General features: G+C 38.2%; 6 protein-coding genes across 6 annotated transcripts; 3 read left to right on the top strand and 3 right to left on the bottom strand.

The window, feature by feature from the left end:
- The first annotated feature begins 4,588 nt into the window (after window positions 1–4,588).
- On the top strand, window positions 4,589–5,280 carry LOC145898123 (retinoschisin-like). Its single transcript, XM_082986588.1, has 3 exons — window positions 4,589–4,667; window positions 4,719–4,900; window positions 4,993–5,280. Exons 1-3 carry the CDS (start codon window positions 4,589–4,591, stop codon window positions 5,137–5,139), a joined length of 408 nt encoding a protein of 135 aa, XP_082842714.1. The 3' UTR covers window positions 5,140–5,280.
- Window positions 5,281–6,118: 838 nt separating this feature from the next.
- LOC145898230 (lactadherin-like) lies at window positions 6,119–7,297 on the top strand. The gene is made up of 4 exons (XM_082986694.1): window positions 6,119–6,258; window positions 6,450–6,629; window positions 6,691–6,872; window positions 7,160–7,297. Exons 1-4 carry the CDS (start codon window positions 6,252–6,254, stop codon window positions 7,295–7,297), a joined length of 507 nt encoding a protein of 168 aa, XP_082842820.1. The 5' UTR covers window positions 6,119–6,251.
- A 1,890-nt stretch (window positions 7,298–9,187) lies between these two features.
- Window positions 9,188–10,012, top strand: LOC145912664 (lactadherin-like). The gene is made up of 2 exons (XM_083000219.1): window positions 9,188–9,432; window positions 9,499–10,012. The coding sequence occupies exons 1-2, from the start codon at window positions 9,261–9,263 to the stop codon at window positions 9,729–9,731; spliced, it is 405 nt and encodes a 134-aa protein (XP_082856345.1). The 5' UTR covers window positions 9,188–9,260; the 3' UTR covers window positions 9,732–10,012.
- A 77-nt stretch (window positions 10,013–10,089) lies between these two features.
- LOC145912624 (EGF-like repeat and discoidin I-like domain-containing protein 3) lies at window positions 10,090–11,812 on the bottom strand. Its single transcript, XM_083000161.1, has 4 exons — window positions 11,545–11,812; window positions 10,881–11,036; window positions 10,622–10,803; window positions 10,090–10,346 (listed from the first exon to the last, which is right to left on the bottom strand). The coding sequence occupies exons 1-4, from the start codon at window positions 11,564–11,566 to the stop codon at window positions 10,206–10,208; spliced, it is 501 nt and encodes a 166-aa protein (XP_082856287.1). The 5' UTR covers window positions 11,567–11,812; the 3' UTR covers window positions 10,090–10,205.
- A 2,008-nt stretch (window positions 11,813–13,820) lies between these two features.
- On the bottom strand, window positions 13,821–15,287 carry LOC145912603 (EGF-like repeat and discoidin I-like domain-containing protein 3). Its single transcript, XM_083000138.1, has 4 exons — window positions 15,186–15,287; window positions 14,552–14,707; window positions 14,293–14,474; window positions 13,821–14,071 (listed from the first exon to the last, which is right to left on the bottom strand). Exons 1-4 carry the CDS (start codon window positions 15,205–15,207, stop codon window positions 13,925–13,927), a joined length of 507 nt encoding a protein of 168 aa, XP_082856264.1. The 5' UTR covers window positions 15,208–15,287; the 3' UTR covers window positions 13,821–13,924.
- A 2,263-nt stretch (window positions 15,288–17,550) lies between these two features.
- On the bottom strand, window positions 17,551–18,924 carry LOC145912596 (EGF-like repeat and discoidin I-like domain-containing protein 3). Its single transcript, XM_083000126.1, has 4 exons — window positions 18,804–18,924; window positions 18,245–18,400; window positions 17,986–18,167; window positions 17,551–17,710 (listed from the first exon to the last, which is right to left on the bottom strand). Exons 1-4 carry the CDS (start codon window positions 18,823–18,825, stop codon window positions 17,561–17,563), a joined length of 510 nt encoding a protein of 169 aa, XP_082856252.1. The 5' UTR covers window positions 18,826–18,924; the 3' UTR covers window positions 17,551–17,560.
- Window positions 18,925–22,312: the final 3,388 nt, after the last annotated feature.

Below are 22,312 nucleotides of genomic sequence, written 5' to 3' on the forward strand. Positions count from 1 at the left end.
TGGTTTTATTTGGCAACGACGTGTATAATAAAAACATTTTTTTATTGCATTCCTTTAATGATGTTGTTGAGGCCTTATAGCAGAAGGGACAATGCGTACACAGGAAAACTGCTGATGCGAAACAGTTAATGATGGCAAAACTATAGGTGCAGTTTCTTTGGAAAATACAATATTTCAGGTGCATTTTAGGAAACAGGAAATCACTTTGATCAGTGGTGAAATTCAAATTTTTTCTCAGCCGGCTCTATCACAAAAGTCATATTTTTAAGCGGGTTCTAACATGCAAAAATCCATTAACAGTAAACGGTGATGCTAACCGGTTAGCTGATCTCATAAAATTCCGTGAGGCGGTACTGGAAAACCGGTGAAACCGGCTGAATCCTGACTTTGAGTCAAGTTTAAAGTTAACGTCTTGTACATCGTACAATCAAACTAACTCCCAAAATAACATTCCCTAGCTTGGCAGAATACAACGCATCTCACGCAATCACGCACAGTTCATTGTTCATGTGAAGTGAATGACTTAAAAGCCATTACGTAACAGTAGCTTCAGGTGAACCTAGTGTATTACTAGTATAGATGTCAAATATATAGCACGAACAAAACCAATGCAAGTGCAAATCCCCATCAAATACCGTTAGCACTTTATTCCCTATGTAACGCACGTTGACACAGCCAGGCGCAGCTAGTCAACAGATATAAAGTGCATGTGACACGGAAAAATAAAACATGTTAATAATTAAAATAAGAAATGCTCATCACTTTAAAACATTTTTGGCGAGAAAATTAGCTTGATACGCGATTGGTTTCTGAGATTCAGCAAATCGAAATCGGATTTTATTTAAGTTTTACATGAATACGTTCCGACATTACGAAACCAGGAACCAGAATGCCAAGGATAGTCAGAACAGGAAAAGGGCTATGGGGTAATTAAGCACGCGTCATTGCGTTTGACGTAATTTCTCGTCAATTTGCACATGACTCTAATAAACATAGAAGTATTTCTTTTTTTCAAAAATAGTTCTGCGGGTTGGTTTACGTCACCACCAAGCGGCCCACGCGATGAATGCGTGATGAATGCATGATCGGTGGGTGTCTTGGACGGCGCATTAATTGCGAGCAAGTGAAAAATCAAAGGCAAGTGATTTCTGTATCGCAACGATTCACAAAGCAACTTGTCCTAACGAAGGTTTGTGATGTTATTTGGCAACGACGTGTATAATAAAAACATTTTTTTATTGCATTCCTTTAATGATGTTGTTGAGGCCTTATAGCAGACGGGACAATGCGTACACAGGGAAACTGCTGATGCGAAACAGTTAATGATGGCAAAACTAAGGGTGCAGTTTTCTGGGAAAAGACAATATTTCAGGTGCATTTTAGGAAACAGGAAATCACTTTGATCAGTGGTGAAATTCAAATTTTTTCTCAGCCGGCTCTATCACAAAAGTCATATTTTTAAGCGGGTTCTAAGATGCAAAAATCCATTAACAGTAACCGGTGATGCTAACCGGTTCGCTGATCTCATAAAATTCCGTGAGGCGGTACTGGAAAACCGGTGAAACCGGCTGAATCCTGACTTTGAATCAAGTTTAAAGTTAACGTCTTGTACATCGTACAATCAAACTAACTCGCAATATAACATTCCCTAGCTTGGCAGACGACAGCGCCTCTCACGCAATCACGCACAGTTCATTGTTCATGTGAAGTGAATGACTTAAAAGCCATTACGTAACAGTAGCTTCAGGTGAACCTAGTGTATTACTAGTAAAGATGTCAAATATAAAGCACGAACAAAACCAATACAAGTGCAAAACCCCATCAAATACCGTTAGCACTTTATTCCCTATGTAACGCATGTTGACACAGCCAGGCGCAGCTAGTCAACAGATATAAAGTTCATGTGACACGGAAAAATAAAACATGTTAATAATTAAAATAAGAAATGCTCATCACTTTAAAACATTTTTGGCGAGAAAATTAGCTTGATACGCGATTGGTTTCTGAGATTCAGCAAATCGAAATCGGATTTTATTTAAGTTTTACATGAATACGTTCCGACATTACTAAACCAGGAACCAGAATGCCAAGGATAGTCAGAACAGGAAAAGGGCTATGGGGTAATTAAGCACGCGTCATTGCGTTTGACGTAATTTCTCGTCAATTTGCACATGATTCTAATAAACATAGAAGTATTTCTTTTTTTCAAAAATAGTTCTGCGGGTTGGTTTACGTCACCACCAAGCGGCCCACGCGATGAATGCGTGATGAATGCATGATCGGTGGGTGTCTGGGACGGCGCATTAATTGCGAGCAAGTGAAAAATCAAAGGCAAGTGATTTCTGTATCGCAACGATTCACAAAGCAATTTGTCCTAACTAAGGTTTGTGATGTTATTTGGCAACGACGTGTATAATAAAAACATTTATTCATTGCATTCCTTTAATGATGTTGTTGAGGCCTTATAGCAGACGGGACAATGCGTACACAGGAAAACTGCTGATGCGAAACAGTTAATGATGGCAAAACTATAGGTGCAGTTTCTTTGGAAAAGACAATATTTCAGGTGCATTTTAGGAAACAGGAAATCACTTTGAGCAGTGGTGAAATTCAAATTTTTTCTCAGCCGGCTCTATCACAAAAGTCATATTTTTGAGCGGGTTTTAAGATGCAAAAAACCATTAACAGTAAACGGTGATGCTAACCGGTTAGCTGATCTCATAAAATTCCGTGAGGCGGTACTGGAAAACCGGTGAAACCGGCTGAATCCTGACTTTGAGTCAAGTTTAAAGTTAACGTCTTGTACATCGTACAATCAAACTAACTCCCAAAATAACATTCCCTAGCTTGGCAGACTACAACGCATCTCACGCAATCACGCACAGTTCATTGTTCATGTGAAGTGAATGACGTAAAAGCCATTACGTAACAGTAGCTTCAGGTGAACCTAGTGTATTACTAGTATAGATGTCAAATATAAAGCACGAACAAAACCAATGCAAGTGCAAAACCCCATCAAATACCGTTCGCACTTTATTACCTATGTAACGCACGTTGACACAGCCAGGCGCAGCTAGTCAACAGATATAAAGTGCATGTGACACGGAAAAATAAAACATGTTAATAATTAAAATAAGAAATGCTCATCACTTTAAAACATTTTTGGCGAGAAAATTAGCTTGATACGCGAATGGTTTCTGAGATTCAGCAAATCGAAATCGGATTTTATTTAAGTTTTACATGAATACGTTCCGACAGTACGAAACCAGGAACCAGAATGCCAAGGATAGTCAGAACAGGAAAAGGGCTATGGGGTAATTAAGCACGCGTAATTGCATTTGACGTAATTTCTCGTCAATTTGCACATGATTCTAATAAACATAGAAGTATTTCTTTTTTTTAAAAAATAGTTCTGCGGGTTGGTTTACGTCACCACCAAGCGGCCCACGCGATGAATGCGTGATGAATGCATGATCGGTGGGTGTCTGGGACGGCGCATTAATTGCGAGCAAGTGAAAAATCAAAGGCAAGTGATTTCTGTATCGCAACGATTCACAAAGCAATTTGTCCTAACTAAGGTTTGTGGTTTTATTTGGCAACGACGTGTATAATAAAAACATTTTTTTATTGCATTCATTTAATGATGTTGTTGAGGCCTTATAGCAGAAGGGACAATGCGTACACAGGAAAACTGCTGATGCGAAACAGTTAATGATGGCAAAACTATAGGTGCAGTTTCTTTGGAAAAGACAGTATTTCAGGTGCATTTTAGGAAACAGGAAATCACTTTGATCAGTGGTGAAATTCAAATTTTTTCTCTGCCGGCTCTATCACAAAAGTCATATTTTTAAGCGGGTTCTAACATGCAAAAATCCATTAACAGTAACCGGTGATGCTAACCGGTTCGCTGATCTCGTAAAATTCCGTGAGGCAGTACTGGAAAACCGGTGAAACCGACTGAATCCTGACTTTGAGTCAAGTTTAAAGTTAACGTCTTGTACATCGTACAATCAAACTAACTCGCAAAATAACATTCCCTAGCGTGGCAGACTACAGCGCATCTCACGCAATCACGCACAGTTCATTGTTCATGTGAAGTGAATGACTTAAAAGCCATTAGGTAACAGTAGCTTCACCTATGTAACGCACGTTGACACAGCCAGGCGCAGCTAGCCAACAGATATAAAGTGCATGTGACACGGAAAAATAAAACATGTTAATAATTAAAATAAGAAATGCTCATCACTTTAAAACATTTTTGGCGAGAAAATTAGCTTGATACGCAATTGGTTTCTGAGATTCAGCAAATCGAAATCGTATTTTTTTTTAAGTTTTACATGAATACGTTCCGACGTTCCGACAGAGTTCGCGTCATAAATGATTTTTTTGATTCGCTACGATCGTTGAACAGTTAACAGTGAAATACGAAGATGGAGGCCCAATCCTTACACTGAAAATTTATGAGCGTAATTTTGTTTCCATTTATTTACAAGAGCGTGTTCGCAGAATCCTTTAAAAAAGCTGGGACTGAAGTCTGGAAAAGTGCCGAACCACGCCATATCATCATCAGGCTGCTGGGATCCTCAGCATGAACACCGTTTCGGACGACTTAGCACACCCAACAGACCGGGTTTACATATCGGGGCTTGGGCTGCTAAATCCAGTCTGTAAATGGGAAAAAGGTTTATTGTATCTCTGACTATGTTGCAACAATTTAGATGACAGAACTCAGTGGATTCAAGTGGATTTGGACAGAGCGACTAAAGTAACTGGAGTCATAACGCAGGGAAGAAACGGTTACGATCCAGGTCAATGGGTTACACAGTACCATATTTTATATATGGGTCAATTCGATAGGGACTGGAAAACAGTGAAGGATTCTTCGGGGAGCAAAACTGAGGTAGGATTATTTTCTTCATATCTGTTGATATAATGCAACGTTTCGTCTGTAAGTCATTATTGTCTGAAAACACTTGTTTTAATAAACAACAGCTTTTTCATGGGAATAGCGATGCGGACACGAAGGTGACCAACATCTTTTACTCGCCGGTGGTTGCAGTAAAACTTCGTCTGGTCCCTGTTGAGTGGAAAGATCATATAAGTTTGCGTCACGAATACTTGACGTGTTCTGAAATGTAAAATGACAACAGGCTACCATTTATTTAGACGTCAGGCTACTATTTAAGCGGAAAGTGTTATATTTACCATTGTGATATTGCAGTCATTTTATTAATAGCCTATAATAGTACTGCTATAAGTCTGTCTTCGATTACTTTTAATGTCGACCACACTTAAAGTAAACTACTTCTGACGTAAATAAACATAGAATTATAACAGTAACAGAGGGTAATATGTTTGTGAATTGTTGTCTTGGCATTTTAAGTTGTTACGTCATTTTGTCGACGTGATCAATTGGCTGATTAATAACAGTGATTTACACACGACGTAATTACAGCGTTCCTATAACACCAAAATCCATAGTAAACCAGCACAACAAGTACGTCTGTTTTAGACCCTACCACACAAATTCCGTTTACAATTCGTCATTTTCTTGCGTTTATACGTCCGATATTGGTTGTTTTAAATGATGGTAAGGGAATGAACACAAGAATTTATGCCGAGGGTTTGAAATCAAATTTCTCCGTGAGCGAAATTAAAACTTGAGAAGCAACTGGAAGGTTGCACTGTGAATGTCAATAAAATAATACATACTAGGAACACAGTTAGCAACGAGTTATTCTGCCTAATGTCATATTATCACATCTTATACCTGGACGCTATCCTAAGACCAACATAGCAGAGGAACTGTGACACGCATTGACTCAAAAGTGTTATTACCTGATACTTTGATTTCTATTGACTCGTCTCAAACGCCGCGCTACGGCGCATTTGTTTAAGACAAAAAAGGGGCAAGGCTGCTGACTAGGATGAATTCGAATTAGCTATTTTCAATTAAAGCGAATCGTAACCATCGATACTAAGCAACAGCAGTTGGAAAAGCAGCTATATTCAGTTTGATAAAGTGAGTGCGGGTGCGCACGAAGTAGATAAGTTCAATGTTTGAGATCAAGCTTACGTCAAAACTCATGTCAACGATTCCGAAATTTTATTCGCTAGACAGTTTGATTGTGAACCTACAGTACAATATTGTGTTACTGCTAGTTCGAATTTGCTGAAGAATCAACCGTTTTTTTGATCAAGCCGAAGTTTGAATTTACTTGGTACTGTTATTCAATAGTGCAGAATCAACTATGACAGGTAAGTAATTGATAAAACGAAAATTTGTAGTTTAACAATGTGGTTTGTACGTATGCATAACTGAATATAAAACTAAATTTTGCTTCCTAGATTTCAATGAAATTACAGCGAATTATCATCAAATTATCATTTACGAAGTTCAATGTTAAATTTAAATGTAATCCATTCTAACTTTGTTTTGTTGTTTAAAGCTTACCACGAAGGAACATTCCGAAAACCCCTTCAAAAACTAGGTTTAAAGTGTGGAACAATTCCTAACCACGCCATATCAGCTTCAAGCAGTTGGGACGGCCGACATGAACCACGTTACGGACGACTGAGCACACCCAACAGACCCGGTCTACATATCGGCGCATGGGCTGCCAGGACAAGTGAGTAAATATAAAGTTTTGTTGAATCTCTATTTTCACACTCCAATTACTATTAATTTAGATAACTCTAACCAATGGATTCAAGTTGATTTGGCAAGTCCAACCAGAATAGCTGGGGTCATAACACAAGGAAGAAATGGGTCTAAACCTGAACAGTGGGTTACACGGTACAAAATTTTGTATGTTGGCCCTTCCGATTTCAACTGGAAAACAGCAAAAGATTCTAACGCAAATGGAAATGAGGTTGCCTTTCTCATCTTAATTTAGGTTATTGTCAGATCAATGAAAAAAACCCAGCAGATTAACGTGACTAAACTATTTTAAAAATTTACGTGAAAACGTGTGACAGCACTTATAACAGATGGAAGTTACAATCGAATTAGTAATTAATTTTCTGTTCCGGTCTATCACCTCACGTTACCATGCTTGTTGTTCCTCGGCAAGTACACAAAAACTTTACTAATGTTCATTTTTTGTGCTATCGTAATTTATTCCCTCGAACACATAGTAAAACGTTGTGGATTTTACAGGTTTTTTATGGCAACAGTGATAAGGACACGAAGGTGACCAACATCTTCCAGTCGCCTGTGGTTGCCGTCAAGCTTCGTCTGGTCCCTGTTGAGTGGCATGGTCATATTAGTTTGCGTCACGAATACTTGGTATCTTAAGAGTAAACTTGATGTCATTTTATGAAGAATTTGTTGCTTCCAGTGAATTGTGTTTGAGTCATTTCGTAATACTCAAACTCATGCGAAGTTAGAATGTAATTAGTGAACTCGTTTGAAATGGATTTCAGTTTCAGTATCTTGTTCATTGTTCTAGGTGAGATAATTCATCAAATATGGTAAATTGGGATGTGCACAAATTCAATACACTTGGTAGGTGTCAATCTGCATGCTATTTATGAAAATGTTGGGAAAACGTATTTGGACGACTCGAATTGATCAAGTACTCAAACGATTGTTCCGAGAGATTTGTGGGCCTATTTTGGCGATGTTGTGTACGCATTTGTGAGGCGCACAATATTAATGATTAATCGTGTCTGCCGACTCTTCCATTCAGCTATATTACTTTCCGTTATGTACACAGGCAACCTGGTGTGCTTGTTGTGTTGTACAGAACTGAAACGTTCAGTGCATCTGATGTGTACTTATCGTAAAATTCCAATCATGTTTTGTCTGCGCAAGTAAGTTCCATTACCTTCCTGGGCATTAGAAATTTTTACTGGCAATCTCAACAACAACTTGTCAATGAACAATAAAACAGAACCCAACAAGTAAAAGTTCCTCCCAGTTGATGAAAGTAGCCGTGAAAGGCATTCTGTGTTGAACTAACCATAGTACTTGCTGGTGCACTGTTTTGTTTTGACAATCAGTCTCTTATCAAAACAGTGGTACAGAAATACTTTAGGTGTAGATCAGAGACTGACACGGCGCATTGAAGAAATTGTCAACCAGTATATGGTCTCAAGAGTTTTAATATGCAGTTATTAAAATAACACTAATACAACCTACATACTTAAAATAAAATGACAAATCAAAAAACTTTGAAGCAAATTCAATAGCCTTTTTAGGTGTCAATCTGCATACTATTAATGAAAATGTTGGGAAAACGTATTTAGACGACTCGAAGTGAATCAAGTCCGCAAACGATTGTTTCAAGAGATTTGTAAGCCTATTTTGGCGATCTTGTGTACACATTTGTGAGGCGCACAATTTTAATGATTAATCGTGTCTGCTGACTTTTGCATTCAGCTTTATCACTTTCCGTTGTGTACACAGGCAATCTGATGTGTTTTATTGTGTTGTGCAGAACTGAAACGTTCAGTGCATCTGATGTGTACTTATCGTAAAAATCCAATCATGTTTTGTCTGCGCAAGTAAGTTCCATTACCTTCCTGGGCATTAGAAATGGTTACTGGCAATCTCAACAAAAAGTTGTCAACGAACAATAAAACAGAACCCATACAACAAAGAAAATCTCCTCCCAGTCGATGAAAATAGCTGTGATAAGCATTCTGTTTTATAGTTATAAACAAATTATTCTGCCTTATTTCACGTTATCACAGACTTCGTAACATGAATTCTGTTTTAAAAACAAACAAACAGTGGTACAGCTGAAATATGATTTCTATTGATTTGTTTGGAACGGTGCACCGCAGCGCGATAGTTATAGTAAAAAAAATAAGGCAGCTGAAAAAGGTGAATTCGAATTAGTTATGTTCCATTAAAGCCAAGCGTACAAAGCAACAGCAGTAGGCAAAGAAACCATCTTTGGGGCTTAGAAGCCAGACAAGTTCACTGTATGAGAAGTTGCTTTCACCTGAAGCGCAATTAACATTCGCGTCAACTCTCTATTCATGTCGTGTAACGAATCGTGACTCGCTAGCTAGACTGATGGGAGGAAGCTGTGAAGCTGAACCGCAGACGGGCTTGTTTTTGCGACGTACGCTTTCTGTACTCCAGCAAAGACCACAGGCTAGTGACTGTGTGGTTTCAGATTACCGCAATGGAGAGTTGGTTCATGCTGTGTTAACTAGTGAACAATTTATAGGATAGGTGGGATTTTCGCGTGGAAGCTCGTTTCGTATGTGAGTGCTATTCAGCATTAGATGAAGCCTAATACGCTTAAATGCCCACTTACTGTACAACCCCTTCAAAACTTGGTCTGAAGTGTGGAACAGTTCCTAACCACGCCATATCAGCTTCAAGCAGTTGGGACGGCCAACATGAATCACGTTACGGACGACTGAGCACACCAAACAGACCCGGTCTACATATCGGCGCATGGGCTGCCAGGACAAGTGAGTTAATGTGAAACATTCCAATTATTGTTTTGCCAAGTAAAAAACTTAATCACTGAAATTTAGATGATTCAAACCAATGGATTCAAGTTGATTTGGCAAGTCCAACCAGAATAGCTGGGGTCATCACACAAGGTAGAAATGACTTCGAACCAGGACAATGGGTTACACGATACAAGTTTTGTATGTTGGTCCCGATTTCAACTGGAAAACAGCAAAAGATTCATACGGAAATGGAAATGAGGTTGCCTTTCATTACTAAGACAGAGACAAACCTAGGACTGGCAGTTTGGCGATAAGCCTTTGCAAACGCCCCCACCCACGTGCAGTCTTAATGCAGCTGCAATCAATTTTTTTTCTGTTAAGTAATAGTAGTCCCCCTTCATGAGTCATCAGACCCGGAAACTGTTTTTGGCAAACAAGAGAAACTGCCACCAGGTGCTGAAAGGCGAATGACCTCTAAAGCTCAATTTTCAAGATTTAATTGTAAGATACGGCCTTAAAGGTGTGTTTATATATCGTTTATACAATAATATTATTCTATTTTGTGGGATTCGTATTCCACACAAAAGGGGTTGGTCGTGTTGTAAGTATGGTATAAATGCAGTTTAAAGCTTCTACCTGCCAAGAATACAACAACAGTTACATTGAAAGAGATGCATTTTTCCAATCAGTTTTTATTTTTCAATGTTAGTTCTGTTACAAATAATATCGCTCATATGCAGCATGTCAAATGTACATATTGTGATATTGTTGTTTGTCACAAGTCACTCTTAAGTAGACATCAAGTATTCGTGACGCAAACTAATATGACCTTTCCACTCTTGGGCGACAAGACGAAGTTTTACTGCAACCACCGGTTCGTGGAAGACGTTGATCACCTTTGTGTCCCTATCGCTGTTCCCATGAAAAAGCTGCGAAAAATGTTAGGAAGTAGTATTAAAAACATACTAAAACAAATAAATGGTTAGAAGTATTTTGATACTTGTGTCTTGACCAGAATGTATCCAAAAACAGGTTTCAATGAAAGTGTGAACAAAAAACCTGCTTAACGTGGATTGAAAAATTATTAACTGTTTTTCACAATAAAGGGTTAGGAAGGTGCGAAATTGTAGTTAAATAATATAGACCCTCCCCAATGTAACAAAGTAAACCAAATTTAAACCAATTCAACAATCAACGTAAAAACCTCGTCCTTTTCGCCTGTAGAGTCCTGGACTGTTTTCCATTCATTGTCAAAAGGACCCATGTACATTATATTATATCGCGTTACCCATTGTCCAGGGTCGAGGCCATTTCTACCTTGTGTAATAACACCGGTAACTTTGGTTGGTTTTACCAAAGTGACTTGAATCCATTCCCCAGGCTCATCTAAAAAACACTACCGATGTTTAATAATTGACAAATCGAGGAAATTGTACGTCTGAGTGCTGGTCACATATACATACTGATATTAGCAGCCCAAGCCCCGATATGCAGACCCGGTCTGTTGGGTGTGTTCAGTCGACCATAACGGGCGTGATGTTTAGGATCCCATTGGCTTGAAGATGACAAGGCGTGGTTCGGGACCTTTCCAGACTTCAGCCCAAGTTTTTTAAATGAATCTGAGAACAAACGTTGCTTGTAACCGTAGGCTATGCAAATTTCGACTTGACTTGGCGCAATTTCTGTTATGTCTATGTACGTGATTAAGGTGCACATAGTGAAGCAAAAAGCCTCTGATTTATGTCAGCAGATTTTATATTGAAAAATCGATTTCGCTTGTGTAGGTTACCAAAGGCATCGTCAGTTTCTTATGCAAATATACTGACGATGTTATGGTAACCCATAAGCGAAATCGAAATTATTGAAAAAATAAAATCTGCTGACGTAAATCATTGACTGGTTGCTTCACTATATACACCAACTAAAGTAATTTGCTGTGGCAGATAAATAAACAATGCCTAACCGAGGGCCAGATCCCTCTACAGCTATAAAGAAAGTCCTAAGTGATTAAGGTATGTACACCGTTTCAAACCAGTGGCTGATGGCACACTTTCGTAAAACAATAATATCACTGTACTTATGATGTCGATGATTATTCTGATCAATCGTGCTTGTTATTATTCTCACCAATACATGCAATTGTTGCCATAGTTGACGATGACGTGCCGATTTGATGATATAAAATTGCCTGCTTGTCAATACAGGTTTAACCGATTTCGGTCTTAAAAAATACACGGTTTTAGTTTCTAAATAGCCACACAATATCAAAATATCTGATAAGTATCTGTAACGTGTTTCATGTCACGTTTGTGTGAGTTCATATTTCACATGCTTATTGGATTTACCACACAAATAGTTAACTTCCTTTCACGGAACACTAGCCTTTTAATTTACAAAATTATTCTGCCGCAACTTACTTTGGAAAAGCACAGTTATTTATAATATTGGTACATTCGATACAAACATGTTAGAGCGTTTAAAATTACGAAAGTTACTCCAACAAAAGTTTAACACAGTGTTTTAACACGGAGTCACTTTTTATGACTTTACAAAATTTAACACAAATTCAGATTCAAAAGTGCATCTAAAACTCCATCTAATCTCAGCTCTAACATTACGGGGTTTTATACATGTTCGCAGGAAACATTAATAAGTTCCGACATTACGAAACCAGGAACCAGAATGCGAAGGACAGTCAGAGCAGGGAAAAGGGCGATGGGGAATAAGCACGCGTCAGTGCGTTTGACGTAATTTCACGCCAGTTTGCAAACAGGTATGTCTTTTTTTTTCAAGAATAGTTTTGCGTGTTTGTTTACGCCAAGACCAAGCGGCCCACGCGATGAATGCGTGATGAATGCATGATCGGTGCGTGTTTAGGGTGGCGCATTGCGAGCAAGTAAAAATCAAAGGCGAGTGCTTTCTGCATCGTAACAATTTACAAAGCAATTTGTCCTAACAAAGGTTTGTGGTGTTATTTAGCAACGACGTGCATAATAAAAACATTTTTGCATTGCATTCCTTTATTGATGTTGTTGAGGCCTTACAGCAGACGGGACAATGCGTACTCAGGAAAAATACTGATGCGAAACACTTAACGATGGCAAAACTGCAGTTTTCTGGTGTATTATAGCAAACAGGAAATCACTTTGAGTCAAGTTCAAAGGTAACGTCTCGTACATCGTACAATCAAACTAACTCACAAAATAACATTGCCTAGCTTGGTACACTACAGCGCATCTCACGAAATCACGCACAGTTCATTGTTCATGTAAAGTGTATGACTTAAGCCATTACGTAAGAGCAGCTCAGGTGAACCTAGTCTATAACTAGTAAATGTCAAACATGTATTGTCAAAAATGTAAAAAAAAATTAAAAATATGTATTGTCAAAAATGTAAAAAAAAATTAAATATATGTATTGTCAAATATATCTCACGAACAAAACCAATGCAAGTACAAAACCTCATCAAATACCGTTATAACTTTATTCCCCATGTAACGCACGTTGATACAGCCAGGCGCAGCTAGGCAACAGATCTAAGGTGTGACACGGAAAAATAAAACATGTTAACAGTTTAAATAAGAGATGGTCATAACTTTAAAACAATTTTGGCGAAAAAAGTAGCTTGATACGGCGACTGGTTTCTGAGATACAGCTGATCAAAGTCGCAATTTTACCGTTGCGAACGAAATCGTGCGAAAGCGAGATTATTGTTGCGTGACGTCATATTAGGCGCTTTGGTCGTGCGATTGCTGGCAGCAAGCCTCATGCGTAGGAATGGAAAACATTGTAAAACTGGTTTAGTATAGTATTGCATTAAACGTGGGACAACAAGTGAACAAGAGCTACAATCGAATTTTGATGTTAATTTGAGCTGCAGATATATGGCCGCTGTTTCGACCTATTAAGTCTTAGTTAGTTGCGTACTAATAAAACAGTTACTGGGACTGGGTGTTCTTGTTGTTACAGCATTTATAGTCGCTAACGTGATACATAAAATTTTGAAAACAAGACAGAGACAAACCTAGGACTGGCAATTTGACGGTAAGCCTTTGCAAACGACCTCCCCTCCCCCCCACGTGCTGTCTTAATGCAACTGCAATCAATTTTTTTTCTGTTAAGTAATAGTAGTCCCCCTTCGTGGGTCATTGGACCCGGAAACTGTTTTTGGCAAACAAGAGAAACTGTTACCAGGTGCAGAAAGGCGAATTACCTCTAAAGCTAAATTTTCAAGATTCCTTAAAGGTGTGTTTATATATCGTTTATACAATAATATTATTTAATTTTGTGGGATTCGTATTCCACACAAAAGGGGTTGGTCGTGTCGTAAGTATGGTACAAATGCAGTTTAAAGCTTCTACCTGCCCAGAATACAACAACAGTTACATTAAAAGAGATGTATTTTTCCAATCAGTTTTTATTTTTCCATGTTAGTTCTGTTACAAATAATATCGCTGATATGCTGCATGTTAAATATATACATTGTGGTATTGTTGTTTGCCACAAGTCACTCTTGTGAAGACGTCAAGTATTCGTGACGCACACTAATGCCATCATTCCACTCTTGGACGACAAGACGAAGTTTCACTGCAACCACCGGTTCGTGGAAGACGTTGATCACCTTTGTGTCCCTATCGCTGTTCCCATGAAAAAGCTGCGAAAAATGTTAGGGAGTAGTACCAAAAACTGACTAAAACAAACGATTGGTTAGAAGTGTTTTGGTATTTCATGTCTTAACCAGAATGTTTCCAAAAACAAGTTTCAATAAAAGTGGGAACAAAGATCCTGTTTAACGTGAACTGATTTTTTTTACAATAAAGGGTTAGGAAGGTGCAAAAACCAAATTTAAACTAATTCAACAATCAACGTAAAAACCTCGTCCTTTTCGCCCGTAGAGTCCTGGACTGTTTTCCAGTCATTGTCGAAAGGGCCCATGAACATTATATTATATCGCGTCACCCATTGTCTAGGCTCGAAGCCATTTCTACCTTGTGTAATAACACCGGTAACTTTGGTTGGTTTGTCCAAAGTGACTTGAATCCATTCCCCAGGCTTATCTAAAAAACATTACTGATTTTTTATAATTGACAAATAGAGGAAATTGTACGTCTAAGTGCTTGTCACATATACATACTGATTTTAGCAGCCCAAGCCCCGATATGCAGACCCGGTCTGTTGGGTGTGTTCAGTCGACCATAACGGGCGTGATGTTTAGCATCCCATTGGCTTGAAGATGACAAGGCGTGGTTCGGGACTTTTCCAGACTTCAGCCCAAGTTTTTTAAATGAATCTGAGAACAAATGTTGCTTGTAACCGTAGGCTATGCAAATTTCGACTTGGCTTGGCGCAATCTCTGTTATGTCTATGTAAGTGATTAAGGTGCATATAGTGAAGCAAAAAGCCTCTGATTTATGTCAGCAGATTTTATATTGAAAAATCGATTTCGCTTGTGTAGGTTACCAAAGGCATCGTCAGTTTCTTATGCAAATGAAATGACAATGCTTATGGTAACCCATTAGCGAAATCGAAATTATTTAAAATAACATATGCTGACGTAAATCATTGACTGGTTGCTTCACTATATACACCAACTAAAGTAATTTGCTGTCGCAGATAAAAAACAATGCCTAACCGAGGGCTAGATCCCTCTACGTGTATACACGGTTTCAAACCAGTGGTTTATGGCACACTTTTGTAAAACGCTAATATCACAGTACTTATGATGTGTGATGATTATTCTGATAAATCGTGCTTGTTATTATTCTCACCAATACATGGAATTGCTGCCATAGTTGACGATGAAAGCCGATTTGATAAAATAATATTGCCTGCTTGTCAGTACAGGTTTATTCAATTCCGATCTTAAAAAACTCACTGTTTTAGTTCGTAAATAGCCACACAATATCAAAATATATGATAAGTAATTGTAACGTGTTTCATGTCACGTTTATGTGAGTTCATATTTCACATACTGATTGGATTTACCAGACAAATAGTTAACTTCCTTTTACAGAACATAAGCCTTTTCATTTACAAAATTATTCTGTCGCAACTTATTTTGTAAAAGCACAGTTATTTACAATATTGTTTAATTCGCTACAAACCTGTTAGAGTTTTCAAAATTACGAAAGTTACATCAAAAAAGTTTAACACAGGGTTTGACACGGAGTTACTTTTCATGACTTTACGCAAATTAACACAATTCAGATTCAAAAGTGCATCTAAAACTCCATCTAATCTCAGCTCTTACATGACGGGGTTTTATGCATATTTGCAGGAAAGGAAAAAAGTCATAAACTTTTAAGTTTTACGTGAAAACGTGTTGACATTTCGAAACCAGGAACCAGAATTGCAAGGATAGTCAGAACAGGATCAGGACGATGGGGTAATTAAGCACGCGTCAGTGCGTTTGACGCGATTTCACGCCAGTTTGCACACAATTCTAATAAACATAGAAGAATTTCCAATGTTTTCAAAAATAGTTTTGCGGGTTTGTTTACGCCAAGACCAAGCGGCCCACGCGATGAATGCGTGATGAATGCATGATCGGTGCGTGTTTAGGGAGGCGCATTGCGAGCAAGTAAAAATCAAAGGCGAGTGCTTTCTGCATCGTAACAATTTGCAAAGCAATTTGTCCTAACAAAGGTTTGTGATGTTATTTGGCAACGACGTTCATAATAAAAACATTTTTGCATTGCATTCCTTTATTGATGTTGTTGAGGCCTTACAGCAGACGGGACAATGCGTACTCAGGAAAAATACTGATGCGAAACACTTAACGATGGCAAAACTGCAGTTTTCTGGTGCATTATAGCAAACAGGAAATCACTTTGAGTCAAGTTCAAAGTTAACGTCTCGTACATCGTACAATCAAACTAACTCACAAAATAACATTGCCTAGCTTGGTACACTACAGCGCATCTCACGAAATCACGCACAGTTTATTGTTCATGTAAAGTGCATGACTTAAGCCATTACGTAACAGCAGCTCAGGTGTACCTAGTCTATAACTAGTATATGTCAAATATGTATTGTCAAATATATCTCACGAACAAAACCAATGCATGTACAAAACCTCATCAAATACCGTTATAACTTTATTCCCTATGTAACGCACGATGATACAGCCAGGCGCAGCTAGGCAACAGATATAAGGTGCATGTGACACGGAAAAGTAAAACATGTTAGTTTTAAACACAGTTTAAATAAGAGATGGTCATAACTTTAAAACAATTTTGGCGAAAAAAGTAGCTTGATACGGCGACTGGTTTCTGAGATACAGCTGATCAAAGTCGCAATTTTACCGCTGCGAACGAAATCGTGCGAAAGCGAGATTATTGTTGCGTGATGTCATTTTAGGCGCTTTGGTCGTGCGAGTGCTGGCAGCAAGCCTCATGCGTAGGAATGGAAAACATTGTAAAACTGGTTTAGTATAGTATTGCATTAAACGTGGGACAACAAGTGAACAAGAGCTACAATCGAATTTTGATGTTAATTTGAGCTGCAGACATATGGCCGCTGTTTCGACATATTAAGTCTTAGTTAGTTGCGTAGTAATAAAAGAGTTACTGGGACAGGGTGTTCTTGTTGTTACAGCATTTATGATCGCTAACGTGATACATAAAATTTTGAAATCAAGACAGAGACAAACCTAGGACTGGCAGTTTGACGGTAAGCCTTTGCAAACGACCTCCCCTCCCCCCCACGTGCTGTCTTTCTGCAACTGCAACCATTTTTTTTTCTGTTAAGCAATAGTAGTCCCCCTTCGTGAGTCATTAGACCCGGAAACTATTTTTGGCAAACAAGAGAAACTGTTACCAGGTGCAGAAAGGCGAATGACCTCTAAAGCTCAATTTTCAAGATTTAATTGTGAGATACGGCCTTAAATGTGTGTTTATATATCGTTTATACAATAATATTATTCAATTTTGTGGGATTTGTATTCCACACAAAAGGGGTTGGTCGTGTCGTAAGTATGGTATAAATGCAGTTTAAAGCTTCCACCTGCCCAGAATACAACAACAGTTACATTGAAAGAGATGCATTTTTCCAATCAGTTTTTATTTTTCATTGTTAGTTCTGTTACAAATAATATCGCTTATATGCAGCATGTCAATTGTACATATTGTGATATTGTTGTTTGTCACAAGTCACAAGTAGACATTAAGTATTCGTGACGCAAACTAATATGACCTTTCCACTCTTGGGCGACAAGACGAAGTTTTACTGCAACCACCGGTTCGTGGAAGACGTTGATCACCTTTGTGTCCCTATCGCTGTTCCCATGAAAAAGCTGCGAAAAATGTTAGGAAGTAGTATTAAAAACATACTAAAACAAATAAATGGTTAGAAGTTTTTTGATACTTGTGTCTTGACCAGAATGTATCCAAAAACAGGTTTCAATGAAAGTGTGAACAAAAAACCTGCTTAACGTGGATTGAAAAATTATTAACTGTTTTTCACAATAAAGGGTTAGGAAGGTGCGAAATTGTAGTTAAATAATATAGACCCTCCCCAATGTAACAAAGTAAACCAAATTTAAACCAATTCAACAATCAACGTAAAAACCTCGTCCTTTTCGCCTGTAGAGTCCTGGACTGTTTTCCATTCATTGTCAAAAGGACCCATGTACATTATATTATATCGCGTTACCCATTGTCCAGGGTCGAGGCCATTTCTACCTTGTGTAATAACACCGGTAACTTTGGTTGGTTTTACCAAAGTGACTTGAATCCATTCCCCAGGCTCATCTAAAAAACACTACCGATGTTTAATATTTGACAAATCGGGGAAATTGTACGTCTAACTTCTTGTCACATATACATACTGGTTTTAGCAGCCCAAGCCCCGATATGCAGACCCGGTCTGTTGGGTGTGTTCAGTCGACCATAACGGGCGTGATGTTTAGCATCCCATTGGCTTGAAGATGACAAGGCGTGGTTCGGGACTTTTCCAGACTTCAGCCCAAGTTTTTTAAATGAATCTGAGAACAAACGTTGCTTGTAACCGTAGGCTATGTAAATTTCGACTTGGCTTGGCGCAATTTCTGTTATGTCTGTGTACATGATTAAGGTGCATATAGTGAAGCAAAAAGCCTCTGATGTCAGCAGATTTTATATTGAAAAATCGATCTGATGACGTAAATCATTGACTGGTTGCTTCACTGTATACACCAACTAAAGTAATTTGCTGTCGCAGATAAATAAACAATGCCTAACCGAGGGCCAGATCCCTCTACAGCTATAAAGAAAGTCCTAAGTGATTAAGGTATGTACATACACCGTTTCAAACCAGTGGCTTATGGCACACTTTCGTAAAACAATAATATCACTGTACTTATGATGTCGATGATTATTCTGATCAATCGTGCTTGCTATTATTCTCACCAATACATGGAATTGTTGCCATAGTTGACGATAACGTGTCGATGTGATGATATAAAATTGCCTGCTTGTCAATACAGGTTTAATCGATTTCGGTCTTAAAAAACACACGGTTTTAGTTTCTAAATAGCCACACAATATCAAAATATCTGATAAGTAACTAGAACGTGTTTCATGTCACGTTTATGTGAGTTCATATTTCACAAACTTTTTGGATTTACCACACAAATAGCTAACTTCCTTTCACAGAACATAAGCCTTTACATTTACAAATTTATTCTGCCGCAACTTATTTTGTAAAAGCACAGTTATTTATAATATTGGTTCATTCGATACAAACATGTTAGAGCGTTTAAAATTCCGAAAGTTACTTCAACAAAAGTTTAACACAGTGTTTTAACATGGAGTCACTTTTTATGACTTTACAAAAATTAACACAAATTCAGATTCAAAAGTGCATCTAAAACTCCATCTAATCTCAGCTCTAACATTACGGGGTTTTATACATGTTCGCAGGAAACATTAATACGTTCCGACATTACGAAACCAGGAACCAGAATGCCAAAGATAGTCAGAGCAGGGAAAAGGGTGATGGCCCCAATAAGCCCGCGTCAGTGCGTTTGACGTAATTTCACGCCAGTTTGCAAACAGGTATTTCTTTTTTTTAAGAATAGTTTTGCGGGTTAGTTTACATTAAACCAAGCGGCCCACGCGATGAATGCGTGATGAATCCATGATCGGTGCGTGTTTCTTTTTGGGAGGCGCACTGCGAGCTAGTAAAAATCAAAGGCAAGTGATTTCTGTATCGTTACAATTCACAAAGCAATTTGTCCTAACAAAGGTTGGTGTTATTTGGGAACGACGGGCAAATTACAAGGATTTTTTTATTGTATTCCTTTATGGATGTTGTTGAGGCCTTACAGCAGACGGGACAATAGAGTTATACGCAATAAACAATTAACAATCAACAACAGCTCGCACTGTAGCAGCAGTTGCTTGCGTAATTGCCAAAGTTATCATCTCGAATATCGTCCAGTCAAACTAACTAGTAAAATAACATTTCCTAGCTTGGCAGACCAAGCACATCTCACGCAATCACGCACAGTTCATTGTTCATGTGAAGTGAATGACTTAAGCCATTACGTAACAGTAGCTTCAGGTGAACCTATTCTATTACTAGTATAGATGTCAAATATATAGCACGAACAAAACCAATGCAAGTATAAAACCTCATCAAATACCGTAAGCACTTTATTTTCTATGTAACGCACGTTGACACAGCCAGGCGCAGCTAGTCAACAGATTTAAGACTTAAAGTGCATGTGACAACTTTGCGTAAAACTAACGGTACATTTACAATGAACATATATCCAAAGTTTTGCAGACCATGCTGAGATGATGCTACCCGACAAATATTCTCCACATGCCTAATCTAATGGTTTTCACTGCGACTTATTGTTCCGCCTGCAAAAGAAATACGCCAAAGCTCACTGCAGTTTCCCAAGTTTGTTTTACTCTGGCAACTTGTCGCCTTTTTTTTTCAGGAAACAACGGCGTCATTCTGCTTATGGCCACTTTCCGCAAACAGTTTGCTGCCGTGACGTACTAAGTTCAGAACAAGAGACTTCTGAGGGAAATCTAGCCTTTTGCCTCCATAGTTCAGACAGTTAAGTCAACAAAACAGCTCAAACCACGTCTTCAAATTCTGAAACCAGACTGATAGGACTATATTGATCTATGATGCAAAAATGAAACCAGTCATTTTCACCGCAAAACTCAAAATAAACTTTTACTGTGTTTTCAACCGCTTTCGTTGCACAATCAGTCAAATTGACTTGTACTTGATTAGAAGACGATGATTTTTCATGCATTTCGTTTCTGCTGCAATATTTAATGCATAGTTAAAAACACTACAATAGCAAATATTGCTGCATTAGAGTCGGTTACGCAAACGATTGTTTAAGTTGAAAAAATTTACATCGGCGGTTGTAGTAGCAGCCTCTGCGATGACGCACAGAAATATGTAAGGCGGAGAGAACCACGTTAATAAAAAAATGTTGGCCTCCCATTCAGTTTTTTTACTCTTTTTCGTAAATGGGTCCCTAATGAGTTTTTGTGGTGTTGCATCAACTCAAACGTTCATTATATCTGATGTGTACTTGTCGTGAATATGTGACCACTGGCACCATCAGCTAGATCCGTATTAAGCGTTTTGTGTGCACAACAGAAGTTCGAAGTCCCTTCAACGAGTGTTACTCTGGCAATGTCAACATGGACTTGACAATGAACAATGAAACTGATTGAAGCTTAGCAAACATTAGGATCCGCCCATCAGTTATAACGTCCCTTCCACATAAACATGCTGTATTGTGCAAGTCATTCCTCAAAAGTGCTGTTGCAATTCAAATTGTGGATTTACAGAGTATAATTAAACTTTGGCGTAAAGGTACTGTAAAGTAGTACTTTTTTTACCAATTTTTGGGCGTTTTTCCGATATCTGCCGTGATCATGCCATGAGCAGGGTTATGGAAAGTCCCATTTAGCCTAAAATTGTCTTGATGCCATATATCATTGCATGTTCGATGGTGGTAATGCTCTCGTCTTTAACTGCAAGTAAAGTATACATGTTTCACTGATTTGTAACGATCAATGTTGTGGTCTCTATCCGGGTGACTTTTGTGAGCAAACTGCAGCCAAGTTTAACAGCGCTGCTGGTAAAAAAAACGCTAAAACCAATAGTGGGAACAGCGACCGAAATGTTCTACAATAGCACGAACAACTCGAAACAAAGAGAACATTACCTTTAGTTACTATTTGGTGTTTTTGGACTTGAGCATGAGCTTTAAACACTACTAAATTATCCATGACATCTGAATGCAAGTTAAAATATTGCACAAACATTGTAGATTGATTCACAAAAAAAAAACGAATTGGTATTTTCTACAATAAAACACTCCCAGAATTGTGCTTAATATGATATAAGTTTGGATTGAAGGAAAAATTTATAGGTCATGTACCTATGCAGACAACCTAATGAAACAAGTGAGTGGCAAAATGCAACTCCTCACAGCAATGTGTTTTTCAGAATTGTGAAAATAATACTTTGGTGCAACATACATGTTGTTTATTATATGAAATGCAGTCAAGAAATAGTGAATGGGAATTATCAATGCAAATGCGTTAGAAAAATGATCGGCGCTGTTATTCAAACAGTAGGTATGTAAACCTATTCACGTGGACTAATATTTGGAGATTATTTGAATGTGAGGCTAACATTTATCATTTTCCCAAGTGAACAAACTTAATTACAAACATGTATGTTTAGTATTAGATAAAAATTATTGAATCAAAGAAGAGCAGTTTACGTGCTGGCCTCACCCGCGCACTGGGTCAACATTAACCATGGCAACGACAGCATGCATCGGTAAGAGCGTTGAACAGTAAACAGTGAAATACGAAGATGGAGGCCCAATGCTTACACTGAAAATTTATGAGCGTAGTATTGGTTCAAA

Source organism: Ascidia mentula, chromosome 1, assembly GCF_947561715.1.
Source record: "Ascidia mentula chromosome 1, kaAscMent1.1, whole genome shotgun sequence".
Lineage (NCBI taxonomy): Eukaryota > Metazoa > Chordata > Ascidiacea > Phlebobranchia > Ascidiidae > Ascidia > Ascidia mentula.

What these genes read in the sequence shown, in the direction of transcription:
- LOC145898123 (XM_082986588.1), top strand. Translation starts at nt 4,589, where the DNA reads ATGAACACCGTTTCGGACGACTTAGCACACCCAACAGACCGGGTTTAC. An exon ending in TGGGCTGCTAAATCCAGTCT is followed by an intron (nt 4,668 to 4,718) that starts GTAAATGGGAAA and finishes GCAACAATTTAG; the next exon opens with ATGACAGAACTCAGTGGATT. An exon ending in CTTCGGGGAGCAAAACTGAG is followed by an intron (nt 4,901 to 4,992) that starts GTAGGATTATTT and finishes AATAAACAACAG; the next exon opens with CTTTTTCATGGGAATAGCGA.
- LOC145898230 (XM_082986694.1), top strand. An exon ending in CGCATGGGCTGCCAGGACAA is followed by an intron (nt 6,630 to 6,690) that starts GTGAGTAAATAT and finishes CTATTAATTTAG; the next exon opens with ATAACTCTAACCAATGGATT. An exon ending in CTAACGCAAATGGAAATGAG is followed by an intron (nt 6,873 to 7,159) that starts GTTGCCTTTCTC and finishes TGGATTTTACAG; the next exon opens with GTTTTTTATGGCAACAGTGA.
- LOC145912664 (XM_083000219.1), top strand. Translation starts at nt 9,261, where the DNA reads ATGCCCACTTACTGTACAACCCCTTCAAAACTTGGTCTGAAGTGTGGA. An exon ending in CGCATGGGCTGCCAGGACAA is followed by an intron (nt 9,433 to 9,498) that starts GTGAGTTAATGT and finishes ACTGAAATTTAG; the next exon opens with ATGATTCAAACCAATGGATT.
- LOC145912624 (XM_083000161.1), bottom strand. Translation starts at nt 11,566, where the DNA reads ATGGCAACAATTGCATGTATTG. An exon ending in GGCAACAATTGCATGTATTG is followed by an intron (nt 11,037 to 11,544) that starts GTGAGAATAATA and finishes GTTTGTTCTCAG; the next exon opens with ATTCATTTAAAAAACTTGGG. An exon ending in GGCTTGGGCTGCTAATATCA is followed by an intron (nt 10,804 to 10,880) that starts GTATGTATATGT and finishes AGTGTTTTTTAG; the next exon opens with ATGAGCCTGGGGAATGGATT.
- LOC145912603 (XM_083000138.1), bottom strand. Translation starts at nt 15,207, where the DNA reads ATGGCAGCAATTCCATGTATTG. An exon ending in GGCAGCAATTCCATGTATTG is followed by an intron (nt 14,708 to 15,185) that starts GTGAGAATAATA and finishes ATTTGTTCTCAG; the next exon opens with ATTCATTTAAAAAACTTGGG. An exon ending in GGCTTGGGCTGCTAAAATCA is followed by an intron (nt 14,475 to 14,551) that starts GTATGTATATGT and finishes AATGTTTTTTAG; the next exon opens with ATAAGCCTGGGGAATGGATT.
- LOC145912596 (XM_083000126.1), bottom strand. Translation starts at nt 18,825, where the DNA reads ATGGCAACAATTCCATGTATTG. An exon ending in GGCAACAATTCCATGTATTG is followed by an intron (nt 18,401 to 18,803) that starts GTGAGAATAATA and finishes GTTTGTTCTCAG; the next exon opens with ATTCATTTAAAAAACTTGGG. An exon ending in GGCTTGGGCTGCTAAAACCA is followed by an intron (nt 18,168 to 18,244) that starts GTATGTATATGT and finishes AGTGTTTTTTAG; the next exon opens with ATGAGCCTGGGGAATGGATT.